The 23,329-nt window shown below is 40.1% G+C and overlaps 2 protein-coding genes across 3 annotated transcripts; both read left to right on the forward strand.

Annotated features, from left to right (window-relative positions):
* Positions 1 to 457: 457 nt before the first annotated feature.
* On the forward strand, positions 458 to 18,044 carry nectin4a (nectin cell adhesion molecule 4a). Of its 2 annotated transcripts, none has more exons than XM_034136415.1 (11): positions 458 to 817; positions 5,391 to 5,582; positions 5,998 to 6,165; positions 6,861 to 7,139; positions 9,549 to 9,666; positions 13,059 to 13,213; positions 13,298 to 13,457; positions 13,761 to 13,836; positions 14,134 to 14,196; positions 15,757 to 15,921; positions 16,085 to 18,044. In XM_034136415.1, exons 1-11 carry the CDS (start codon positions 763 to 765, stop codon positions 16,466 to 16,468), a joined length of 1,815 nt encoding a protein of 604 aa, XP_033992306.1. In that variant the 5' UTR covers positions 458 to 762; the 3' UTR covers positions 16,469 to 18,044. The 2 variants fall into 2 exon arrangements, with proteins under 2 accessions (XP_033992306.1, XP_033992304.1); XM_034136413.1 differs by having other exon boundaries at positions 461 to 817; positions 15,757 to 15,945.
* A 1,170-nt stretch (positions 18,045 to 19,214) lies between these two features.
* Positions 19,215 to 22,977, forward strand: LOC117487760 (ubiquitin thioesterase OTUB1-like). The gene is made up of 7 exons (XM_034136416.1): positions 19,215 to 19,310; positions 20,540 to 20,604; positions 20,795 to 20,893; positions 20,999 to 21,117; positions 21,428 to 21,512; positions 21,762 to 21,956; positions 22,423 to 22,977. The coding sequence occupies exons 1-7, from the start codon at positions 19,226 to 19,228 to the stop codon at positions 22,618 to 22,620; spliced, it is 846 nt and encodes a 281-aa protein (XP_033992307.1). The 5' UTR covers positions 19,215 to 19,225; the 3' UTR covers positions 22,621 to 22,977.
* Positions 22,978 to 23,329: the final 352 nt, after the last annotated feature.

A 23,329-nucleotide genomic window follows, 5' to 3' on the forward strand; every position in this document is an offset into this window, starting at 1 on the left:
TGTATGAGGCTGCAAAAGATTTATGTCTGAAAAGCCATTTAGTTAGATTTAAAAAAATAGGTTTCCGAAGTGTTGTGGTCATGTGGGGGAAAACAATGCAGGACAAACCATCTACAAAGTAGGTATGTCCTGTGTATTCCTGTTTTTCAGATTATGGAATTCTTTTCTGGGGTGTTAACTAGGATTATATCCCTTTTAAATGTAATGGCTTAATTTGTTTTTCTCCTTTGGGAGGAGGCAGCTTTTGTCTTGGTGTCAGCCTTGTATAAAATCCAGCCTTTAAACTGCCACTCCGTGTCTTCTTTCACCTGCCTGATCAGAGCAAGTAAAGACGAGAAAATAACTGTCATGTACAAACCGGATTGGTGACTTCTGATGCAAACGTGTGTGTGTGTGTGCAGGAGTGGGAAGGTGTGTGTGTGTCAGAGAGAGAGAGAGAGGGGTGTAGCTCAACAGGTGTATAGGTGTAACAGGTTAAGCTGCGCCTTCTTTTTCTCTAAAGAGCAATCATTATGGCATGGGCTTGATAAACCAACACGTTATCAAACTGAAAGGATTTTTATTTGACTTTATAAGCAGTTTAAACGCTAACATTTCTCACCCAGGACAGGACTTTGGGAGGGATTAAGGATGGAGTCATGAGTCTGCCTCAGTGCTACATGCATGACTGTGTTTAGGATACCTTCTCCTGGACTGATGATCTTTATTTCAACGCTGATATTGTCCCAGCTTGTGCACAGTTAACAGTATCTGCCGAGGAGAATGACATCTCTGCTGAACACACTGTCTCTGTGTCTCTGTGTCCTCCGGATCTGTGGTAAGAATCTGTGGCTTTTCAATGGCGTCTGTAAAAAGTGATATCATGCAGAAGTATAGTATTATTTTAAAACCTCATAGTCTGGTGTCAGATATGATATGCCAAAGCGTGACCTTATTAGAGGCTTTATCTCCTAAATGATTGTGTGACCTTTAGTGTTCTTGTGTATGAAAGATGACCTACAGTATGTCATGTTTATTTACAAGTTAAGTTCTGTATGCTCTGGGCAGGGGAGCAGCTTGTAGACTTAGTGCCGTTAAAGAAAACACATGTCTGACATTTCTGGATAAACAGGTTGCTGTTGATCAGCCCCCCCCCCACCCCCCCCCCCCACCCCCCCCCCCCCCCCCCCCCCCCTCCTGCCTGATTCACAGGAACTGCATGGACCCTCCTTGTGTGTGGCTTAAGCCTAAATGTGTGTGTACATGCTGTAAATGCAGTAGTTATCTGTCAGCCTGGAAAATACTTTCTACTGCATTGTTTACAGTACATGTATTATGTACCAGTTGATCAGCCCATTATTCTTCAAAAAGGTGCCACAATTAAAAAACTGTCAAACAATCATAAGATAACATCATAGATACTAGTATTTTTTTTTTTATTTAACCTTTATTTAACCAGATAAAAACATTGAGATAAAATCTCATTTTCAATGGTGACCTGGCCAAGAAGGCAGCAACGTTACACATAACACATAACACATAACACAAACATATAAAATACAGAGAACATAACTAAGAAAACAAAAGACGAAAAAGCAGTCACTACATTGTGCACATTAGGACAATAAAAAAAGTACACTACTTGTTACTGCAAGAGCAGCTGGTGGTGAGGACTTCAGACAACTTCAATTTAAAACATGATATAGAGTGCCCTCAGTTTAAGGCGTGATTGAAGGTCATTCCAAGACCAAGGACCATAATAAGAAAGACTCCTTTTTCCAGCCTCAGTCCGTACAGTAGGAACCTGGAACCGTATCCAGGCACTGGATCTGAGGTTGTAAGAGTCGCAAACTGGGGCAAATCTGACACAATAGGTCGCGAATAGTAATACAAATCAATCCAATACAAAAAAGCAGGTGTGTTATTCCAGTAATGCGGCACAGGCAGATTTCAATGTATGGCTTAAAGCTCCAGGTGAAACACACACACACACACACACACACACACACACACACACACACACACACACACACACACACACACACACACACACACACGCATTTTCATGGAAAAACACACCTGTCTGCACAGTACACTCATCAGTTCTGCTGGTAAAAGCATGAATCACGTCCAACCTGCTGACATTACTAAACAGATTCCTACACATTAGGTGCTCAGTGTGGATCAACAGAATTATGTGTGACCGACAGTATACGGTTCAAAATCACGTGTCATGTTCACACATTACATCAAAGTGTCATCAAAACTGCACTAAGACTAGGTTTGTGCTAACACAGGAAACAACTGTGCCGAAATGTTTTCATGTTCTCGCATTCAATTAACTGCTGTAACTTCACATTCTATGTATTACCCTCATTGCGTTTTCAGCTATTCTTTTTATATTTTGTAACAGGTCAACAGGTCAAAATGAAATTTGACAGATGTTTTGATTTATGATCAAATGACAGCAAAACTGAAGACAATCCCATCGACTTCAGCTAGAACTTCATGTTCAGCACTGATTAGCAAATGTTAGCATGCTAACACGCTAACACTTATTTAGCTCAAAGCACTGCTGTGGCTGCAAGGGCGACTTCAGCTACTGCGTTTCCGTCTACTTCTTTTCATATGCTTTTTCAATTTGTGAGTGATAAAAGCATGAGTTGAAAAGCCAAAAATGTTAAAGATTCAATCATTTTGCAGATTTTTTCAAAGTTGGTTAAAATGTGCAATACATTGGAATGTAAACTTTAACTAAACTAAGAGTAGTTATCTTGCAACAATGCTACCAGCTATGCTAGCAACTGAACGGTGACTTTGAGATGTAGATCTTGGTATAACATTAGTGAAATTGAAAATGAAGTGAAACTGTTTAATTAAATCGCAAACAGCGGGAATAGTGATCTGAGAAAAATGCTCTAAACGTCTTATTTTGACTGATTAGCTCATTGTAGTGATAAAAACACCCACCATATTGAATTTCAGCTTAGAAACACATGGTCTGTCGTGTTGTGGATTTAAATATCACCTGCTGAAATATGCCAGCTGTTCTCCTTCATTCTCACAATCAGGAAATGGCACCTTCTAAATGAGATTCCCTCACCAGCAACACAAGCCTGATGCCAAGAGCAACAAGATAATAGCACATTGTGATGATGTCCGGCAGTGGCTCAGTCAGTATCGGGGCTTGGACTGTGAGCCGTAGGGTCGTCGGTTCAAGTCCCCGACCAGACCTAAATATGGAGTTTGGACTTCTACTTGGAGAGGTCCCAGTTCACCTCCTGCTCTGCCGTGGTGCCCTTGAGCAAGGCACCGGTCACTCCCATTGCTCCCCGGGCGCTGTACAATAGCTGCCCACTGCTCCTAGTACTAGACTCCTGGTCAGTGGCGTAACTATCGACGGTGCAACGCACTGGGGCCCAGAGCTGACCAGGGGCCCATACAAAAAAAGAAATTAAAAAATATATATATTTTCTTTTTACATTTTTTTTTTTGGGGCATTGACCGGTTCACGCAGTCTTCAAAGTAACCAAGCAACCTAAATTAATTTGTAATTTGTCTGTCCAATGACCTTGCTCCCTTTCATGTCATGTGATACCTTGCGTGACGAGCGAACCGTTTAATCAACCTGTACTGTACTGTAGCTAGCAGCAGCAAGTTCGGTAGCATTATAAAACATGTAATAGCTTGCATTTATAATGTACAGCAAACCAAAGTACAAGAGCGGCGCTCAAAAGAGAAATGACAAGAGAGAATGTATGTCTGTGCGTGTGTGAGCGCATCAGCGTGCGCTTATGTTTGGGGCGATGGGGGGGGGGGCAAAACAATATTTGCACCGGGGCCAATCACAACCTTTACCCCACTGCTCCTGGTATTAGGATGGGTTCAAAGCAGAGAACACATGTCACTGTGTATGCTGTGTGCTCTGCATGTGATAACCTGTCCATTGTTTTATCTTAGCATAGGCAGACATTACACTTATTTGCATATGCAGAACTTTTCGGTATTCAATTTGAGTGCCAAGAGAAACTTCCCTCTGAGAGATACAAACCCAATCTTCCTTTTTACCCATACATCTTGTGCTTGGTCTCCATAAAAACATGAGGAGAGAAAAGCAGAAAAACACAATGCATGCTGGCCTTTATGGTGTGGCACACACATTATGCAGCGTCTGTTTTTCATGTCTTGCACATTTCCTGAGGCCTTGAACGTCTCGCTCTGTCCAGACACTGAGGTAACCCTCTATTAGTTTGCTTTGAAAGCTTATCTCGAACAACTAGTTAGGCAACATATCTTCACTGGTGCTTCAACTGATAGACTCCTTGTTCTCGCTCGACTTCCTCCACTCTGTCTTCACTCTGTGTGGACTCTGTGAACCCCCCCCCCACCCCCCGTGCTCCTCCTATATTGAAATGCAACCGTTGAGTCTGATTTCACATGATCCATATTGCACACATTAAACCTTTTTGACCCAAGGCCAGAACACTATGAAACTGTACCTCGTGAAAACACAGTGCCACTGAAACTTTGAAACATAAAGAAACTAGATATATGAAGCCACAGCCAGCAGCCATGTAACAGTCTGGAACGTAGCCATGCGTGCTGTCTTTAAACTTAGGTACAATTTAAGTATAAATCACCACAGTGTAGAAATACTACACATTTTACTTCATTTTTTTAAGAAATGTTGTAATTGTCCCATTGCATCATTTATTTGTTGATTATATTTTTTGTATTGCTAATCTGAATCTGAAACACAACCAAAGGTATCAGATGTAGTAGAGTATTTACCTCTGCGATGAAGTAGAGTAGGAGTGTAAAGTAACTAAAAAGATGCAAACACTCAATCAAAATACAAGTATCTCAACAGTTGGTATATGTATTTCAAAAGTTAATAAGCTGCTGACTGTAGCTTCCTTTGCAGTGGAGACATATGAGAGAAATCTGAGAAAATCTACAATTATAACCAAATAGAAGCTTGGAACAAAATGATAGTCATTTTCTTTTTAATTCACTCTGCAAAGCCTAAATAGCAACAGACAAGAAGCATATGGCTTTAGTGACAGCCAAGATAAATAAGTATGGCTAGACCACATTCTTCGTGGGAAACGCACACTTCTGTAACATTAGCTTCTGCCGCGTATATACCAACTCTCTTTTCAAATGGAAAATAAGCAGAATAACTGTTTAGTTAGTGTGTATAACAGCAACTAGGGCTTTTTCCTGACCTTATCTTTGAACTATTGCAATTATAAACAACTACAGGTTCAGGTTGGAGGTCAAAGGTCAGGGATCTGTTAGAGCAGGTATTTAACATTTAACTCATACTGACACGAGCCACTTGCACAAGCAGTTGTTTGTCATTCACTCAGATGTTAATACTCACCCCCCCTCTCCTCCTTTACATACAGTGATACAGGGAGACTTTCTGGATCCTCCTACAGAAGAACCCATCCTCTCTTTGTCAGAGAAGGAGACCGTCCTTCCCTGCCGCTACCAACTGTTGCCCGGCGACACCGTGGTGCAGGTCACATGGTACAAGGAGAAGCCAGATGCCACCAAGGACCAGATCGTCACTGCACACCACACTAATGGACAGACAGGTGGGCGCCTAGATCATGCTAACAAATATTTAAGATTTAACTTCCCCTTTCCTCACAGTGAGAAACTCTCCTATCATGGTTTTCCAACTCATAAGTGGAACAGAGCTTTAAGCCAGGTGTTCACCACAATCTGATGAATGAGAAACTGACTGTGATATCACAGATTCTGCTCTTTGCACCGTTTATTTTTGAATCTTGCACCCATTGTGAGTGTGAGACATGCTGGATGAGACTGTGAGCTAAACGCCCAGAATGTTAATGTAATTTCTTGCAAGAGCGCGTGCATCATGTGTATGGAACTGAAAGTGACAAAAGAAAGCCTGGGGTCTGTTTTCAACTTGCTGGGCTTAATTATTTGTGTCACATGGTCAGTTAACACTTTCTGACTCTCTCCCTCTTTTCTTTCCCTCTGCAGCGTTTGGAGCGTGGTCTCAACGTGTGCGCTTTCAAAGCAGTGAACCCACCGTGGACTCGTCTCTGGTCATCATGAGCACCGAGGTCTCAGATGAGGGGAAATATCTGTGCCGCATCATCACCTATCCCTCTGGAAACTTTGACACAGAGATGTCACTCACCGTGTGGAGTGAGTCCCTTCAAATGGTCAAATACACAAAATAAAATCAGCTTAGAAGTCTCTTTCTGCTGGAAAACACATATTGCAAAATACATTGCATGACAATTACATGACTAACTGTTTTGTTGTTTTATTTTCAATATTGCACAACTAAATTCACATAGTAAAGAGATATTGAGCTTTACTACATGACTAATAAGGAAGTAAATATGACACAATAAACATACTCACTTATTATCTTATTTCAGTGAGTTGAAATACACAAGTTACAACCCTTATAAGGTAATAAACTCCAGGTCAGGAAGCAAAATGTGATTTATATAGGAGTCACGGGACTTTTATGTTTGTGGGAAAATAAGCAACAAAAACTGTTAAAGTTAGGAAAGAAAGCTAAATTGTTTATTATTCAGGTAATATAACCACTTAATTTAACAGTCCTGTTAAGCAGGACATATGACATCACTATTCTCTACCTGAGCCCACTACAGACTAATAAGAAAAACACAGAGTCACTAAAGTCATGTTAAACCGCCAAAACGGTTTTAAATCTTATGGAAAACTGTCTTTCTGTCAAATTGCAAGATTTTTTAAAGCACCTTTAGATCTCTCTCTAAGTCTATGTGTGCATTCCACTCTAACTATTCAGTGTGCTGACTTATCATTATCTTCCATCTGATCAAACATTGTAACAATTCCCCCCCCAGCCATTCCCATCTCCTCCTTGGACCCTGTGATCCTGGTGGAGGGCCAGTCCTACCGGCAGGCCGCTTCCTGTCGCTCTGTGGCCCGCCCGCCTCCCCGCCTCTCCTGGGAAACCGACCTGAATGGCCAGTCCACCAATCGCACCTCCGATAACGGGGCCGTCACCTCGCACTACTCCCTACACCCCCTCAGGAACATGAATGGCAAGAGGCTGGACTGTATAGTGTGGCATCCGACTCTAAAGGGCACCCGCAAGATCAGAAACAAGCTGGTGGTGCACTGTGAGTATTCATCAGCACTACACAGAGGCAGTGTTACATTAAAGGTCACCTATTATGCAAAATCCACTTGTTCATGTCTTTTATACATAAACATGTGTCCCCTCTGTGTAAAGAGATTCTGAAAGTTTCAGGAAAAAAGATTCTCTCTCTTTTTGTCCTGATCCATTTATATAGAAACCTGTCTGAAAATGAGCTGATCAGGTTTTGGCCACTTTATGATGTCATGACGACATGGCTTGTGTAACCATTAGCCAATAACCAACCAAGGTAACCCCCCCCCACCTTATCACCTGAATCTCCTCTTTTTAACCAAATATCTCTCAGAGGGGCGTGGGGAGTGGCTCCTTATTTTCATCTAAGGCCACATTTACACGAGAACGAAACGGCTTGTATCTGCATAGTTTCTCTTACGTATAGCCCTATTATTTACACGAGGCCGTAACAAACGGACCCCACAAACGATAACGGGTCCCAAGGTGGATAGATTTGCAAACGAAACTCTCTGGGGGGTCAAACGAGTCCGTGTAATCGCCTCTATACGAATATTTCCTGAAAAAATAACGATAGCCCCACCTCTCCCCACCTCTCCCCACCTCTGCTGCTCACTGCTGTAGCATGGCCAGTAGCTACTGCTAGTGCTACTGCTACTGACCATGCTACAGATGTTAGTACAACATCTACAGCTCGACCATGCTACAGATGTTAGTGCAAAATCTACAGCTCCTCTACCACAACCATCAGCAACAAGTGGACATGGAGAATTACATGAACTACTACATGTTGCTAAATCCACCGCGGGGCATAAACAGAAGGGTAGCCATGGCAACATTGCTCCGGGCCATGCTCCGGGGTCTTCTTCGCTGCTTTTGGTGTATTTTGTGGCGGAAGTTACAGCGCCACTTACAGTCCCGGCATATGTACTACAGCGTTTCCAGCGGTCTCGTTTGAACAGACACGTTAAATGAAACGAATGCATGTGAACGGAAGACTTTTTTGAAAGCGCATACTGTGCATAAACGCAAACGTTCCCGTGTAAAAGCAGCCTAAAGTAACAGACAGATAATCAGCACTTTTGAAACAGGGCTGAAACAGAGGGGATTATGGGATGCTACAATGGGTGATCTGTTGGGTATTTCAGCCAAACACTTCAGAGACATGTTCTGTATATATCTGAGACCTATAATATATTGATGAAAAACAGTATAATAGGGAACCTTTAAAAACACACACATGGTGAAAAACATGTAAAGAACATCTACAAAAAAAAATTGTTTCGACATTGGGAGACATTTAATAGCTTAACTTCCTGTTTTATATATGTCTTTTTTAATCCGGAAGATACTAGATAAGCACTGTAAAGCTTTTACACTCCACATTTATCTATTCGTTTGATTTGCAGTGCCCGCATTTCTTCAGCTTATCACATTTCCTTTCCTCAAAGATGTTCAAGGTGAAAAAACATTATCTTTTAAAGAATGTAGTTCCTCTTGTACCCTACGACATGATCATTCTGTGGTTGGTAACAGGATATGACTGAACTTTGGCTTTTGCGTTTTATTTTTAGCTTCCTGTGAAATGTTGCATTCATTGGAAGTATAGTCTTTCGTAATTGCATCAGCTTGAAGCTTGACCATTCAAATGTTTTTAATCCCTTCTAAAAACACTCTTCATAAACACGCTATTATTTGAATCCCTATGAGCAGAGGTGGGAAGTAGTGGAGTACAAATACTTCGTTACTGTACTTAAGTATCTTTTTCTGGTATCAGTACTTTACTCCACTACTTATTTTTCTGACGACTTTCTACTTTTACTTCTTACATTTTTAACACAAATACCTGTACTCTATACTTCTTACATTTTCAAAACAGGCTGGTTACTTACATTTTTATCTTTTTAAACATTACCATAATAATTGTTGTGTTGTTACCAAGGAAGAGGTAGATTCACCCTACAATCTACAAAGTAGCCTAGGCGTTTGTTTTCCCTGTCCCCACTTCTTCTTTGCTTGTGTTCTAAGTGGTGGTTGTTCAGTGTTGAAACATTCATTAGCTAACAATGACATTTTTACAATTTGAAATAGAAGATATTTAATGCTCTATTAATATAAAGTGAGGTCCAGTTACCAGTTACTCTATAAAACAGTTGGTAGTTATGGGTACTTTTTACTTGAGTACATTTCGAAGCCAGTAAAGTACTTCTTTACTTTTACTTGAGTAAAGAAGTTTAGTCAGTACTTCAACTTTTACCAGAGTATTTTTAAACACGAGTATCTGTACTTCTACTTGACTAAAGGATGTGTTTACTTTTGCCATCTCTGCCTATGAGTATATTTTGTAATATCTTTATCTGCTTTTCATTGAATCTCTGTTTGTGTATTTATGTTCTTCTTCTCCTCCTCCTCCTCTCAGACCCTCCAGATGCAGAGGTGTCTGGCTTCGCTGAAGACTGGTTGGAGGGTTTGGAGAATGCTGCCCTGAGGTGTGTGAGCGGAGGAAACCCCAAACCACACAGCTTCACCTGGCTCAGGTACAGAAGGCCTGCCTCCCTCTGGCTGTCTGGAAGTCGTGTGACTAACTGTCTGATGTGTCTGGTCACTGTTACTTTTCCCATAACTCATACCAATTATTTCACTATAATTTTCCCAGTGGGTTGTACAAATGTTTCCAGGTCATCCTCAGGCAAATGTGAAAGTAAAAATGCCTCCATGTGACCAGGATGTTTTTATGATCTCGCCTGCTCTTCTTAACTCTCTCACAGAGCAAGTCATATAAAGCACATTGACATACACTGTAAATATAGGCTCAGGGAAACAAATTCAACTTTTCAATTACCTATTTAAAAAAAATAATTGTAATATTAAACAATAAGTAAACAATGTTAGTTGAAGCAATAGGGCAGAAAGCATAGAATCAAATTTGCCCTCCCGTGAATTATTCAACCTTTTTGATCAAAGGCCTAATTTTAAATAGCTACAAACTTTATGATAAATATGTTTTAAAACAAATATTTAAAATAATATTTTCAAGGTAAGGATTTACCGAAGTCCTGTGCAGGGGCTGAAATAATAATACATACCAGGAAAGAGATAAGAAGTGTCATACAAGTAAATATGACACTACAAACCTATATAATGATTTTAAAGAAATAACAAAAGACCATGTTTTTAATTATATTGTCGAAATGGTATTTTGATATAGGTTTGTTTAGTCTGTTTATAAAATATTCCTAAACTTTGATTTGAATTATTGATATGATACGGACAAGACAGATAGAATAGGATAAGAGTAGTTTGCCAGATTCATAAACGAGCCATGAGATGTATTTGTCTTACAGATACTGAGGAGGTCTATACAGATACCGGCTGATTAGACTGTATGTCAAATACAATGTAGTCCTGTTTCTTCACCATCCTTTCCACATGACCTAATCAGAGTCCCAGCGTTGTCACTTCCTGTGTCCATGCGTGGTTTTAAACTCAGACGAGGGTTTGACTGAGATTCCTCACTTCTTCTGCTTGAGTCACCTGGTGTCATCTTTAAGCCGTTTCATGAACTGAATCAATATATTCTCAGGGTGTGGCATAGAGTTTGGCTCAAAAGTGTGAGCCACAAAATGACTGTAAGTCTCTCATGGAAGTATGAGAAGTGACAGTTTTGCCCCAGGGAGAAATTCCTTACCAACAGATGGGGCATAGGTATCTTCAATTTAAAGAATATTATGTAAACAAGTTTGGTGTGGTTTGAAGTGATTTTGTGCCAGGTGATGTTTAACTTACCTTTCATTGTTAGTCACAGGAACACACCTCAAAGATTTGGTTTTTGAGTAAGGCTTACTAGACTCACACCTGATTGAGCATGTACACACACATACACAGGGCCATGACAGCACTCTGAATCTCTAGTTACAAGGAAACCTCTCTTCCACACGCATTTCTCAGACACACACGCACGCACGCACACACGCACGCACGCACGCACGCACACACACACACACACACACACACACACACACAAACACACACACACACACACACACACACAGATGACTGCAGCACTGGGCAAACCTGTTGGCTTTGTCAATAAAAGGCGGCAGGTGAAGTAATAGCTGCTGTCACAGTGTCCTGTTGCGGCTTGTGCCGAGAGCAGACAGATGAGATGGTTTCACACGAAGGAGGGAGGAAGGGGGGATGAAAGGAAAAGGGAAAGGGATGATCGGCCCGAACAAGAGAGGTGAAATGGGGCAGCAGGTAGCACAGGGGTTGGGGTGAGAGGAGGAGGAAGAAGAAGACAGATGTGTGGATTTGATCAAGATGTTATCAGATGTTATGTACAAACACAGAGTTCATATTTCCTGCTTGTAGAAAGGGTGAGTGTAATGTGAACAGGTTTGTTTCACTGCATGTGTTCCTATAGTTGGAATACACCCAGTATTTCTGAGGCAATGTTCACATGTTGTTAAAGTTCACAGCAATAGGCAGACAAAAAGGTAAAGTCTGTTCAAACGGATTCAATTAAATGTGCTCAAAACAACAACACCGAGGCAACACCCTGGAGTCGCTCATCAGCACATCGCCCTGAGTCACACTGCCAGGAAATACCTTTGTATTTCCCAATCCCAACAATTAAAAGTCCACAGTGTCGGCTATCGGGGATCTATTGGTAGAAATGGGATAGTAGATGCTTTTTTATTAGAGTATATTAACCCAATGCCTTCTGTTTTGGTTCCCTTATGAGCCCTTTCATATCTTCATACTGTAGATAGGAAGTGGGTCCTGTTCACGCTGTCGGCCATGTTGCTTGCCATGTTTCTACAGTAGCCCCAAAGGGACAAATCAGGATTCAGAGAGTGCCTTACGTGGCTTTATTTTACCTCAAGGCCAAACAAACAAAAAGAGCAATTTAATGGAAATGAATGCAGATTCTGATAACCTATGTAACTGAACAATCACACAAAAGCAACTTAACATCATTTAAAAAAAATGGTTTCACAGTAAGTTTGAAATAAACAGCAGATTTTGTGGCCGAAACCTGACCAACTATAAACAAACATTAACTTTATGAGGGACTGTGTGAGTGATTGTATAAAAAGGGGTCATGTCTTTTTTGTTTTGTTGAATAAGTGGCTTACTTTTTGGGGGGATAGTGAGGTTGTATCCAGTATTCAGCACCCTACCTCATCGTAGTATTTGTTCTCTAACATTAAAAGCTACTCTGCGAAATATAGTGAGAGATACAGAGGTGGGAAGTAGTGCAGTACAAATACTTCATTACTGTACTTAAGTACATTTTTCCTGGCAGTGTGACTCAGGGTAATGTGTCAGTGCTTTACTCCACTACTTATTTTTCTGACGACTTTTTACTTTTCCTTCTTACATTTTTAACACAAATACCTGTACTTTCTACTTCTTACATTTTCCAAACAGGCTGGTTACTTTAGTTTTAATCTGTGTTTGGTGGCGTGATCATTATTATTTAGAGTCGTTGCGTGCCTATTGATTTGAACTCGATCCGTGTATCCATCATTTCCTGGTCTTCTCTTAAGAAGAGGGACCAATGAAAACTTTGTCATTTTGCCGTTGTTCAGCATGGAACATTATTGTTCTATTAATATAAAGGGAGGCCATGTTACTCTATAAAACAGTTGGTAGTTACTTTTTACTTAAGCACATTTCGAAGCCAACACTTTACTTTTACTTGAGTAAAGAAGTTTAGTCAGTACTTCTACTTTTAACAGAGTATTTTCAAACACCAGTATCTGTACTTCTGCTTGAGTAAAGGATGTGTGTACTTTTGCCATCTCTGAAGAGATGTTGCAATTCTTAAAAAGGGAACTCAGATCATCACATGACCAAGATAATAAAGTAAGGGGTCCATATGTTGATATAAATGCACTATAACTCTGTTTTGTCTTCTTTACAGAGTTGGGGGAGAGTTGCCGGAGGGAGTTATCCTCCACCCTAATGGAACACTAGTTTTTGGGCGACCCCTTAGCTCGTCAGATAAAGGCATCTACCAGTGTGTGGCGGAAAACGACGTGGGAGTGGGGAAGGCGGAGGTGGAGATTACTGTGGGAGGTACATGACAACAAAGTAATTACAACACTTACAATGAGAATACATGTACGCATCCATCTAATCCCCCCCCGACCTCTTTTGCAGACTCCCCCCAGGAGCCGAGCTTGTTTGAGAAAATGCCAATGATCTTCATCGGGGGCGCGGCGGGGGGGCTGCTGATCCTGATGCTTATCGTCATCATCTGTGTCACTTGTCATCACAAACGGAAGAACAGGAAGCTGGAGAGGGAGCTGACTCAGAAGAAGTATGTTGGGATTTTGTAATTAAGATGAGATAAAATGAGATGATACATTAATGATATCCTCAGGGAAGATTACGTCAATAAGAATAACTAAGAGTGGAGTTACTCAGGGCTACTGACCATATTAGCACTGACAGTTAGACAACATGTGTCAAATTAAGTAATACATGAGTGTGCTGGATGTGGAAAATAACAGCAAAGATGTTATAACATGCTGTAAAATCTTAAAATGCTCAAAAATATGGATGATCCACAGTCTATTTCTTAAATCATTTAAATATCTTCTTGTTCCCTTTTTTCTTGCAGGGAGGAAATAAACACTCTGGCGAGGGTTGCTTCTATCAGGAGGATGAACTCTGTCAGCACAGATGCCAGAGGAGCGGTACTATTACTGAATTATTCTTTATACACTGAGCACTGCAGCATCATGTTGGGTTTTATCCTTTGTGTGCACGACCTGATTCAGGATTGCTGGTCCCATATGTTTCACATAATCATTTATGCAGGGATTCTCATTCAGAATTTATACTGAGATGAATTATAATGCAGTCAGTCAAATGATAATATCTCGTCTGTCGCTCATCTTGCCCTACCTACAAGTGAGGGAAGTTTGGAAAAGGTTTTATGTTAGTTGCACAGACTTTTCACTCATCTAATCCAGCTCTCTGTTTCCTTTCAGACGGAGGAAAACATCCCTCTGAGGGTGGGGGGGACCCTAAGGACCAGCCTGTCTTCCCTCGGGGTCAGTCTACGTTTTACATTTCAAATCTGAATGTAGTGCATCTCGGATAATAATAATAACGATAACCCTTTAAAAACCTTTCTGCTACTTTAATGCTCCTCTTTCTTGGGACCTTTTGTTTAATGGGTGGCTTTTTAAATGTCTACACTACAGTGAGGCAAGCAAAGAAGCATATCTCCAAAAATGTCAAACCTACCCTTTAATGTCGTCTATGTGTCATGTGATTCTGCTGACCTCACCCATGGTGTTCTGCACAAAGTTATTCCAGTTAATCCTTTAGTTTTATATAGTAGCTGTAATTAAAAGCCTTATACACCCACGTGTTAAAGGTCCCATGTCATGCTTTCCGGTTATTACCCATCCCCTTGTGTGTTATGTAGCTTGTTATGCATGTAAACGGTCTGCAAAGTCACAAACCCTCAAAGTACAACCTGTAGCGAGTAAAACTCTAACACAGAAAATACCTGTCTATGCTGCCCAAGAACGCCTTGTTGGAGATTTCTCTTTTTCCATTTTTTTCTTCCTGAGTATGGTGACGTAACGAGTATATTGACGTAACGGCTCCGCGGAGCTCCTCACACACACACACACACTCACTCAGCCTTATATTTTCTCAGCCGCGGATTTCCGCACACACACACACACACTCACAGCCTGGCTGTGAGTGTGTGTGTGTGCTCAGGCTGAGTTCCGCGGTGTCTCGCTGTCTCGCAGACCCCACGCAGCAACCAGGAAACGACACCAGTAATCCAGCTCACACTGTCCGCTCCTCGATCCTCAAAGGGCAGAGCAGCGAGCCCTGCAACGTCCCGCCAACACGGCACCCAGACCCCACGCAGCATTCTCATCTGTTTGTCATTACTGGTGTCATTTTCTGGTTGCTAACAAACGCCATTGTAACGGTGGTGGACTCATCAGAACAGAGTGGGCGAGCTGACCAATCAGAGCACAGTGGGCTCATAGGGAGGGGGGGGGGGGGGCAGGAGCTCCAACAAGCCGTTTAGGACAGAGAGTGAATACACATACTATACAGAGATGCTGTATGAGAAACCAATGTGAGTTTGGAACATTGAACAATGTAAATCTATTCTAGTAGACCTCAACAATGGAATTATGATCAGTAGTAATGGCCATGTCATGGGACCTTGTTAAAATTTAAATGATTAAATGATAGAACCTTATAATATTTTAAAGCTCTTGCATTTTTTTGAATTATTCTACTTGATTTATTTTTATACTGGGAAGAACAATACAATTTGTTGTTCATTTGAAAAACTTTTTTTTTTATTCAAACCAAAGTGAATTAATAAATGTTTTTTTCTTGCTCTGACATTATTTAGAAATTAGAGATCCATTACAGTGTTACATGATATTTCAAGATATGCAAGAAAGCAAACTAACATATTATTGCTTTAATTAATTTGAAATGAAAAAAGAAATCTCAGAATGACTATTTCAAATCAATCTTTAGAACAAAAGTGTCTACAGTTTAAACAAAGGGTGCAGAATATGAATTGGTGAATGAGTGAAACTGATCACCGTGTGTTTCCGTGCCGACAGGAGCAGGCCCACTGCCGTGACAGCCGCTCGACTATCTCTATTGGACGGAGTGGAATGGGAGCGTACGACTACCTAGGCAGACCAGTCCTAAACAACAACTCTCGGAGGGGAAGAGAAAGGATTCTGGATAGAGACGAGGAGAACCGTCTCAGAGTGGAGTCATACGTGAGAAACAGCAGTATTTCTTTAGTAAGTGTGTCTTTGTGTATGCGTATTTCTGGGCAAGTCAAAACACGATTTAACCAAATTGTGGAATGCATCTGAGCAAGCTTATTAGCCTCTGCATACTTACCTAATGCTGATGAAGTTTGTCTGTTTTTTTCATCAGGAAACTCGATTTCACCCTCCTCTCACGCCTTCAGCCTTCCCAATCCTTCAGTCCACTGAGATTGTGAGACAGCTGAACGGCAGCGCCATCATCCCACCAGACGGGGGTTCACGGCCAGGAAGTGTCTCCAAAAACCACCAGCACCCTCCTCCGAACTACAACTACCCTCGGGTAACAGATGATGAGGATGAAGTGGACGAAGGTTTGGGAGGTCCTGCCAGTCAGGAGCACCCCGATGACCAAGACAGCGAGACAAACAGCTCCCAGGTGTCCGAGGCCCACAGTGCTCTCTATCAGCAGACTAACGGCACAATCAGACCTAAACCCAGGCCCACTGGGATCAGTCCCCATGCCTCCCTGATCCACAAGGCCCAGATAGTTTAGCAGGCAGCTGGGAATGAACATGTGGAACTTCAAGACTTGTCAGCTCTGGTCTTGGAACAGATTCAAAGGCACAATCCTGAGAAACAACATCTGCATCTTGACTACAATGCTGCTTCTTCTATTGTGCATGATGCAATACAATAAACTCTTAAGAGGAATTATTTGCAGCATCTACTGGACATATCGGATTGCTGGCTGATGTTTGGTGATCAACAAGTGTGTTCCTGGAACTATTGGCACAAACAAAGACTATGTCGCAATATTTCCAGTAAAGCTTCTACAGCGTTTAATCGCAGACAATATTTTGTGTTCCCATTTCGCAATACAGTATCTGGTGCTCTATGACGGACAGGTGATTGCAGTTGACATACCTTTGAGGGGGATGTTAAAAGAACTCAAGGACATGTACAGTAGAACAAATAAATAAGGAAATGCAAGAGAAGTAGAGGAGGCCGTGGGGAAGTTGGTAAATCAGAAGATTGCAACACTTCTGTACGGAGGGTGGTTGATGCCATAGTGGTGCTCAGTGTTTCACTAACCGTGCCTGGGTTAAGTTTCCTTACACAACACGGTTTGGGAGCCGATCCAAACCATGGGGTTGTTCCTTCTTTGCCACACCTGCACCATGCATACCTCCTAATTGTCTTGGATGTCATTAAGTCAAAACATGACTCATTAATGTGGTGATTTGGTGACCTGTAAATCTGTACAAAAATGCAAATAAATTCTGTTACAATTTTTTTAAATACGTTTTAAATTTAAATCATCTGTACAGTAAATAAGCAAACACAACTAGCAGATAAATAACCAGTACAACCTGCTCCTGATCCAGCTGGAACAGCTGCTATGTTTTTGTAAAATCCATTTTAAATTTTTCAACTGAGTGTGCTTTTGTGGATACTAATAGAGGAGAACATGTTCCACAACCTTGGACATACTGTATCTGTTCCTTGAAAGGTTTCTTCGGTGTTCCAGATACTGCCTTGCATGCAAGAACAACTTGAGATGAAACGGTACAGCTTTTTAATATTTTGGCAAAACCAAGCCTGTATTACTAAACTCTAGATGAGCAATAGTAGATACATTTTGTAAATATTGGGCTCTGTTACAACCCTGACATGGGAAGAAATGTGCCAAAGGGAAAATATAGAAAAATCTATTTGCTTAATTGGCAAATATGAAGTATTATTTGTTTCTTCACGTATATGTATTACATTGTTATGTTTAGTTTATTTTACCTTAAGAATTTGAGACCGTTTGTTGCAAAAACAATGTGCCATATATTATTTGCTCACACCTGATATAGGTTAAAGCAAATGAATGGTGTTATGTGTGAATGTAGGCTGTATTTGTAGTGAACATTGCCCCCTGATGTGTACTGCTGGGAAGTGCAGGGAGCTGAATGAGCCTACTGCTAAACTACAGAACTATAAAAAGACTCTGCATTCCACTGTGATTATGAGAAATGATCTTCCTGGTCACTTGCCTGGACATTTGTTTATTTTAAGGGCTATGTTTGGGTATCAGATTGTATTGCGGGGTTGAAATAAATGTGCATTTTTTGTATGATGTTGATGCTAAAAAATTGTTTGGATCATATACATGTGCATTTACACTGATATTTATTCTAGTTTTGGGGGGAAATTGGATTTAGTTTGGGATTGAACTGCAAAGGACTAAATGAGCAGTATTCACAGGTTTCAAACTCATGATGCACAGTCTATCTATTCCCTCATTGTCATGTGATGCTTGGTGTGATGTTTGTGCTGCTAATTATTTAAAGAAAAGAGCAACATGGCATCAACTAAAAAAAGAATTGAAACTAGATTTTGAACATAACATGGCTCCTATAATGTATATGTTTAGTTTTGCCAATCCAACCATTACCAAAACAGATTGAGCAATTACAAATAAATAAAAATGAAAATACAGTTAACACACTCATCCAGGTTTTGCTTTAGTTGCATCACAATAAAAATAATGTAAAATAGGGAAGAATGGGAACAGTTGCAGCCCTTTTTGCATTTATCTCAGTTAATCAGAGACTATTCGGACTAGACCAACTAAAAGTGTATTTAAACTTAAACATGTGTTTTAATCACTCATACCATTTAAATATGAACATATATGACAGATTGTTCACATTAGAAAGGAATTATATTTAGATGTTTTCTTGACCCCAACCCGGGGACAGTTGTAACAAACATCAGGGATGTTTGCAACATACTTTAAATGTCACTGCTTAACTTTCACCTTTTGTCTCAATGAACATAGTATTCTTAAAATATGTATTGTTTTACATTAATATTATAATTATTTTATTTATACAATAATTAATAGCATTATTCATAGTCCAACTGATTGTTGTGACACTTTTTTTAAGCATTTACTGACATTCCATTATTTACGTAACAATCACTTTTGCATGTTCAAAAAAGCAATTTAAAATTGTATTTGGGTTGAATATCCTTGAAATCACCCCAAATATATATTTTTTCTTTCTTTATGATATTGTGTTGCCTATCATGACATGGCTCATTAGTTATGGGGACAACTTAGGCCACAAGTAAATAAGTAGCCAACTAGTTAAGTTTAAAAAGTAGGTTATTAGCAAACAAGACTGCTGATAGTTTGGTTTACTATCGGCAGTTTTGGCAAGAAAAGGTCTAATAACACCTAATTAAAAAAGTCAATCAACCAATCAAATAAAACTAACAGAAAATAAACAAACAAGACTGGACCGGAAGTGAGTAATGAATGAAGTCATGCAGAAGGAGGAAACAGATCTCGATAGCTAAGATGGCGGAGGAGCAGCAGGAATCATCACAGCCAGAGGTGGGGGGTGAGTGAAACAGTTGCAACACAAAATATACAACTAACAGTGTGGCCATTTCTCTTGCAAATGAAGCCCGAACCGATACGAGTGTCCGCTCGGCGTTTCAGCCGCTGTCCTCTCCGCGGGGCCGGGGGCTGGCATGGAGCGATGAGGCCACAGCTAGTTGGCTAATGTTAGCTAGCTACCATTGCTACACAAAGAGAAAACGCTTGTTTAGTTACTGTCATGGCAGCAATAAGTGGCAGTCCCACAATTTTTGACTTGGGGAAATGTTGAAAATGTATGCTCAATATTAGAAGACGGGACATCCCGTTTTTAGTAGCTAGAACAACCGTTTTTGTCGTGACTTGAATTTGTTTTGTTTTCGCTCGGGTCGAGTTAGCCATGTTGAGCTGGCTGACGTTAGCTGGTGTTCTCATTGAAGTGGTTTTATGTTAACTGCTGACTATGGCTGAATCCTCTGTGGTGACGACATGTCATACAAATAGGGAGAGACAATATAGCTGTCTTCGTGCATGCTTTTTACATTTTAAGTACATATCCATTTGATTATTGTTTTTATTTACGTCAGTGCAATGTTGATTTCACTAACCAGCATGGGGGGGAAAAGTACTCGGATCTAAAAGTAGAAGTACAAAAGTATATGAATACACTGTCAAAGTCAAAGTCCTGCATTCAAAATGTTACTTAAGAAAGGTACAAAAGTATTAGCATCAACATATACTTAAAGAACCAAAAGTAAAAGTACTCATTATGCAGATTGCCCCACTTCAGAATAATATAGGATGTGTTTTGATTATAATTAATGATGCATTAAAGTGTTATCAAAGCTGCTAAAGGTGCAGCTAGTTTTAATGACTTTGTATACATGTATATATTGTGTGTTTTGTTTAGCTATTCGCTTAGCACGTTCATTTTTGTAGACATCTAGCCTTGTTTAGCTAAATAATTAATTAGCTCTAACAATGCTTTCCTTAAAAAATCCTGCTGTTAGCATTGCATTTGTGGCATGTTCAATATGCAGCACTGATCTTGACAGCTATGTCTCCTCAGATTTTAACCTGACCAATTTTCTATCATGATATCCATTATTAACACTGGCCCTGATTTGATACAGATTTTTAAATCCAATTGCCAATCACCAGATTACATTTCAGCCATCATGGTGGCCTATCATTTCCCTTTTTAAAGTTTGTACTCTGAACGCCTAATTATTCTGTCCCCTTCTCTAAAAGGTGGAGTGAACTGCCTCGCATACGACGAGGCCATCATCGCTCAACAGGACAGAATTCAGCAGGAGGTGAGAAATCCATTTTCAATGAAGATCCAGAACAAAAAGTTTCCCATTCTATTCATATTCTTTAGAGTTCATAAAACCCAACTGATGCCTAAAATGTACTAATGTTCTAGTATTCACTGTTTTGGTCAGAAATAGAGGCACCCATGAGGGACGTTTTTCTAATGATCTATTTTGTGTGTGTGGGCTGTAGATAGCCAACAGTAACCCGTTAGTGTCGGACAGACAGGACCTGGCGGTGCTGCAGAGGGAGTACGCTGACGAGGACACAGTTTATCAGCTCAAGATCAAGGTCAGTCAAAGGTTACTGTACCTACTGAACAAAACTGTATGTCTATTGCATACTCAAATAGTCTGTGCACAGTTTTTGTAAAACTATTTTTTTGTTTTGTTGCAGGACCTACATAAAAAATACTCGTGCATTCGTAAGACGCGACCAGATGGGAACTGTTTCTACAGAGCCTTTGGCTTCGCACATCTCGAATCGCTGCTTGATGACAGCAAGGAACTTCAGAAGTGAGTGTCACAGTGGTTACTGTTTGTGCTATAGTCACGTTTGGTCACACTTTTGTTGTAGTGTTTGATAGCGTTACTTTAGCTAAAGAGAGAGTGGAAGCGAAGCACCCGTAGGTCATCGGAAGCAAAAACAGATTTTCTGCTAAAAGAATTATGGTCTGCTCTGTCAGGTGTTTTGTTGTCTGAGTGCGTAGCTCTTGGTCAGTTTGTCCTGTTTTCCTGTTTTCAATTCTACTTAAGATCTAACAAACACTATGATTGATGGCCCAAATTTCACAAGGTTTTTGAATACATGTTTTTGTCTCTTCAGGTTCAAAGCAGTTGCAACTAAAAGTAAACAGGACCTGGTTAATGAAGGCTTCACTGAGTTTACCATTGAAGACTTTCACAACACTGTGAGTGTCTTGTTCAAGAAAAATGACATTTCTTATTTATTTCTAACTGCTGAGCCAAGATGCAGATATTTCCCCTATATTATAAAGTAGCAGAAAGCATGATATTATTATTTTGTTTATTGAAGTGAACAGTAGTAACGGTTTATCTGATCAAAATTGTGACATTTTTGAATCTCGCATTAGGTATACTATAGCTATCATCTTTTTGGATTAAGTCTCTAATGATATGAATAATGTGTTTTCTCAAAGTTCATGGACCTGATCGATCTGTGTGAGAAACGGCCGACCCTGCAGGAAGTGCTGAACTCCTTCAACGACCAGAACGTGTCGGACTATTTGGTCGTTTACCTGCGGCTGCTCACCTCCGGCTACCTGCAGAGAGAGTACGGATTCTTTCAGCATTTCATCGAAGGAGGACGCTCTGTCAAGGAGTTCTGTCAGCAGGTTGGTTTTGAAAATGCTTTCTTTAGTGAACTTCACCAAAGAAAACGTCTAGTTAATGAGAAACAAATGTGGGTCTCATTATAGGGTCTCTAAATGATCATTTTAATAGAAAAGATGGGTTTAAAGGCATTTATGTACAAATTGAAATATGCTTTTTTTGCTTCAAAAAGTCAGCCATTCTTGGGTGAATAAGATAAGATATACTTTATTGATCCTTAATTTGAGAAATATTTTCATTACAGAAGCTTGTAAACAAGTCATTGCACATGATGGATGAAAAATGAGTAGGAAATGAACAAACCAAAAAGTAAAATATGTACATATTGACAGTGAAAGATATATATATATATATATATCTTTAAGGATGTGTCAGAAATGTTCTGAATCTATCCATTCCAGTTCTGCAAAAACAAACTCACAATAAACAAACTAATACCTGATTTAAATGTTTTCCTTTTTTTCAAAGGAGGTAGAGCCCATGTCTAAAGAAAGCGACCACATTCACATCATCGCCTTAGCCCAGGCCCTGGACATTTCCATCCTGGTGGAGTACATGGATAGAGGAGAGGGAGGAACAGTCAATCACCACGTCTTCCCTGAAGGAGGCGACCCACGCATCTTCCTCCTCTATAGACCTGGCCATTACGACATCTTGTACAAATAACACTCCTGGCCACAGCCCATCTCATCGTCTGGGTAAAAAAAAAATAACTTCAGCAGCCGCATTGATGAAGCATACATCTGTGTACGAGATTACACACATGTATTTGAAAAAAATTAAATATAAAGTCACATTACATGCCTCCCGTTCCCCTCTCGCCCCCAAACTCCCAAGTTTCTCCTCAGTCATCACAAAATGGTTAATTAAAAAAAAATCTTTGGAAAAATAGAAGTGAATTTAGAGTTGTACAGGTTTTTTTTTCTTTTGTGGTTGTAAATGTTATCTACTTGCTTTATGTTGGATTATTTTCCTTTGTTACACTGCGTTTCATTGAGTTTTATTAAAGGGATTTACATCTTATTTATTGTCATTATTTCTTGTGCAGTGCTTTTTTTCTAAGAGTCAGGTTGAACAAGGGCTGCAACAAATTATCATCAATTAATCACTTTTTCTCTCACCTTAAGAAATCTGAACAATACTTAACCTTGCTTTACATGTTAACTTCTGTAAACTTAAGGTAATCATTAAGCATCATCAAACTTTACAACCACACATTTGAGATCTTGGGGTTTCAGATTATGCATGGTTTCCCAGGGTAAATTAACAATAAGAGGTTTCATGCAGAAAAACTGCATTGCAAGTTAAGGTTCTAATTATTGACCTGCCTTCTACCCCTGACAGATCAGCTGTCCCCCATACTGATACAATAATG

This window comes from Trematomus bernacchii, unplaced genomic scaffold, assembly GCF_902827165.1.
Source record: "Trematomus bernacchii unplaced genomic scaffold, fTreBer1.1, whole genome shotgun sequence".
NCBI lineage: Eukaryota > Metazoa > Chordata > Actinopteri > Perciformes > Nototheniidae > Trematomus > Trematomus bernacchii.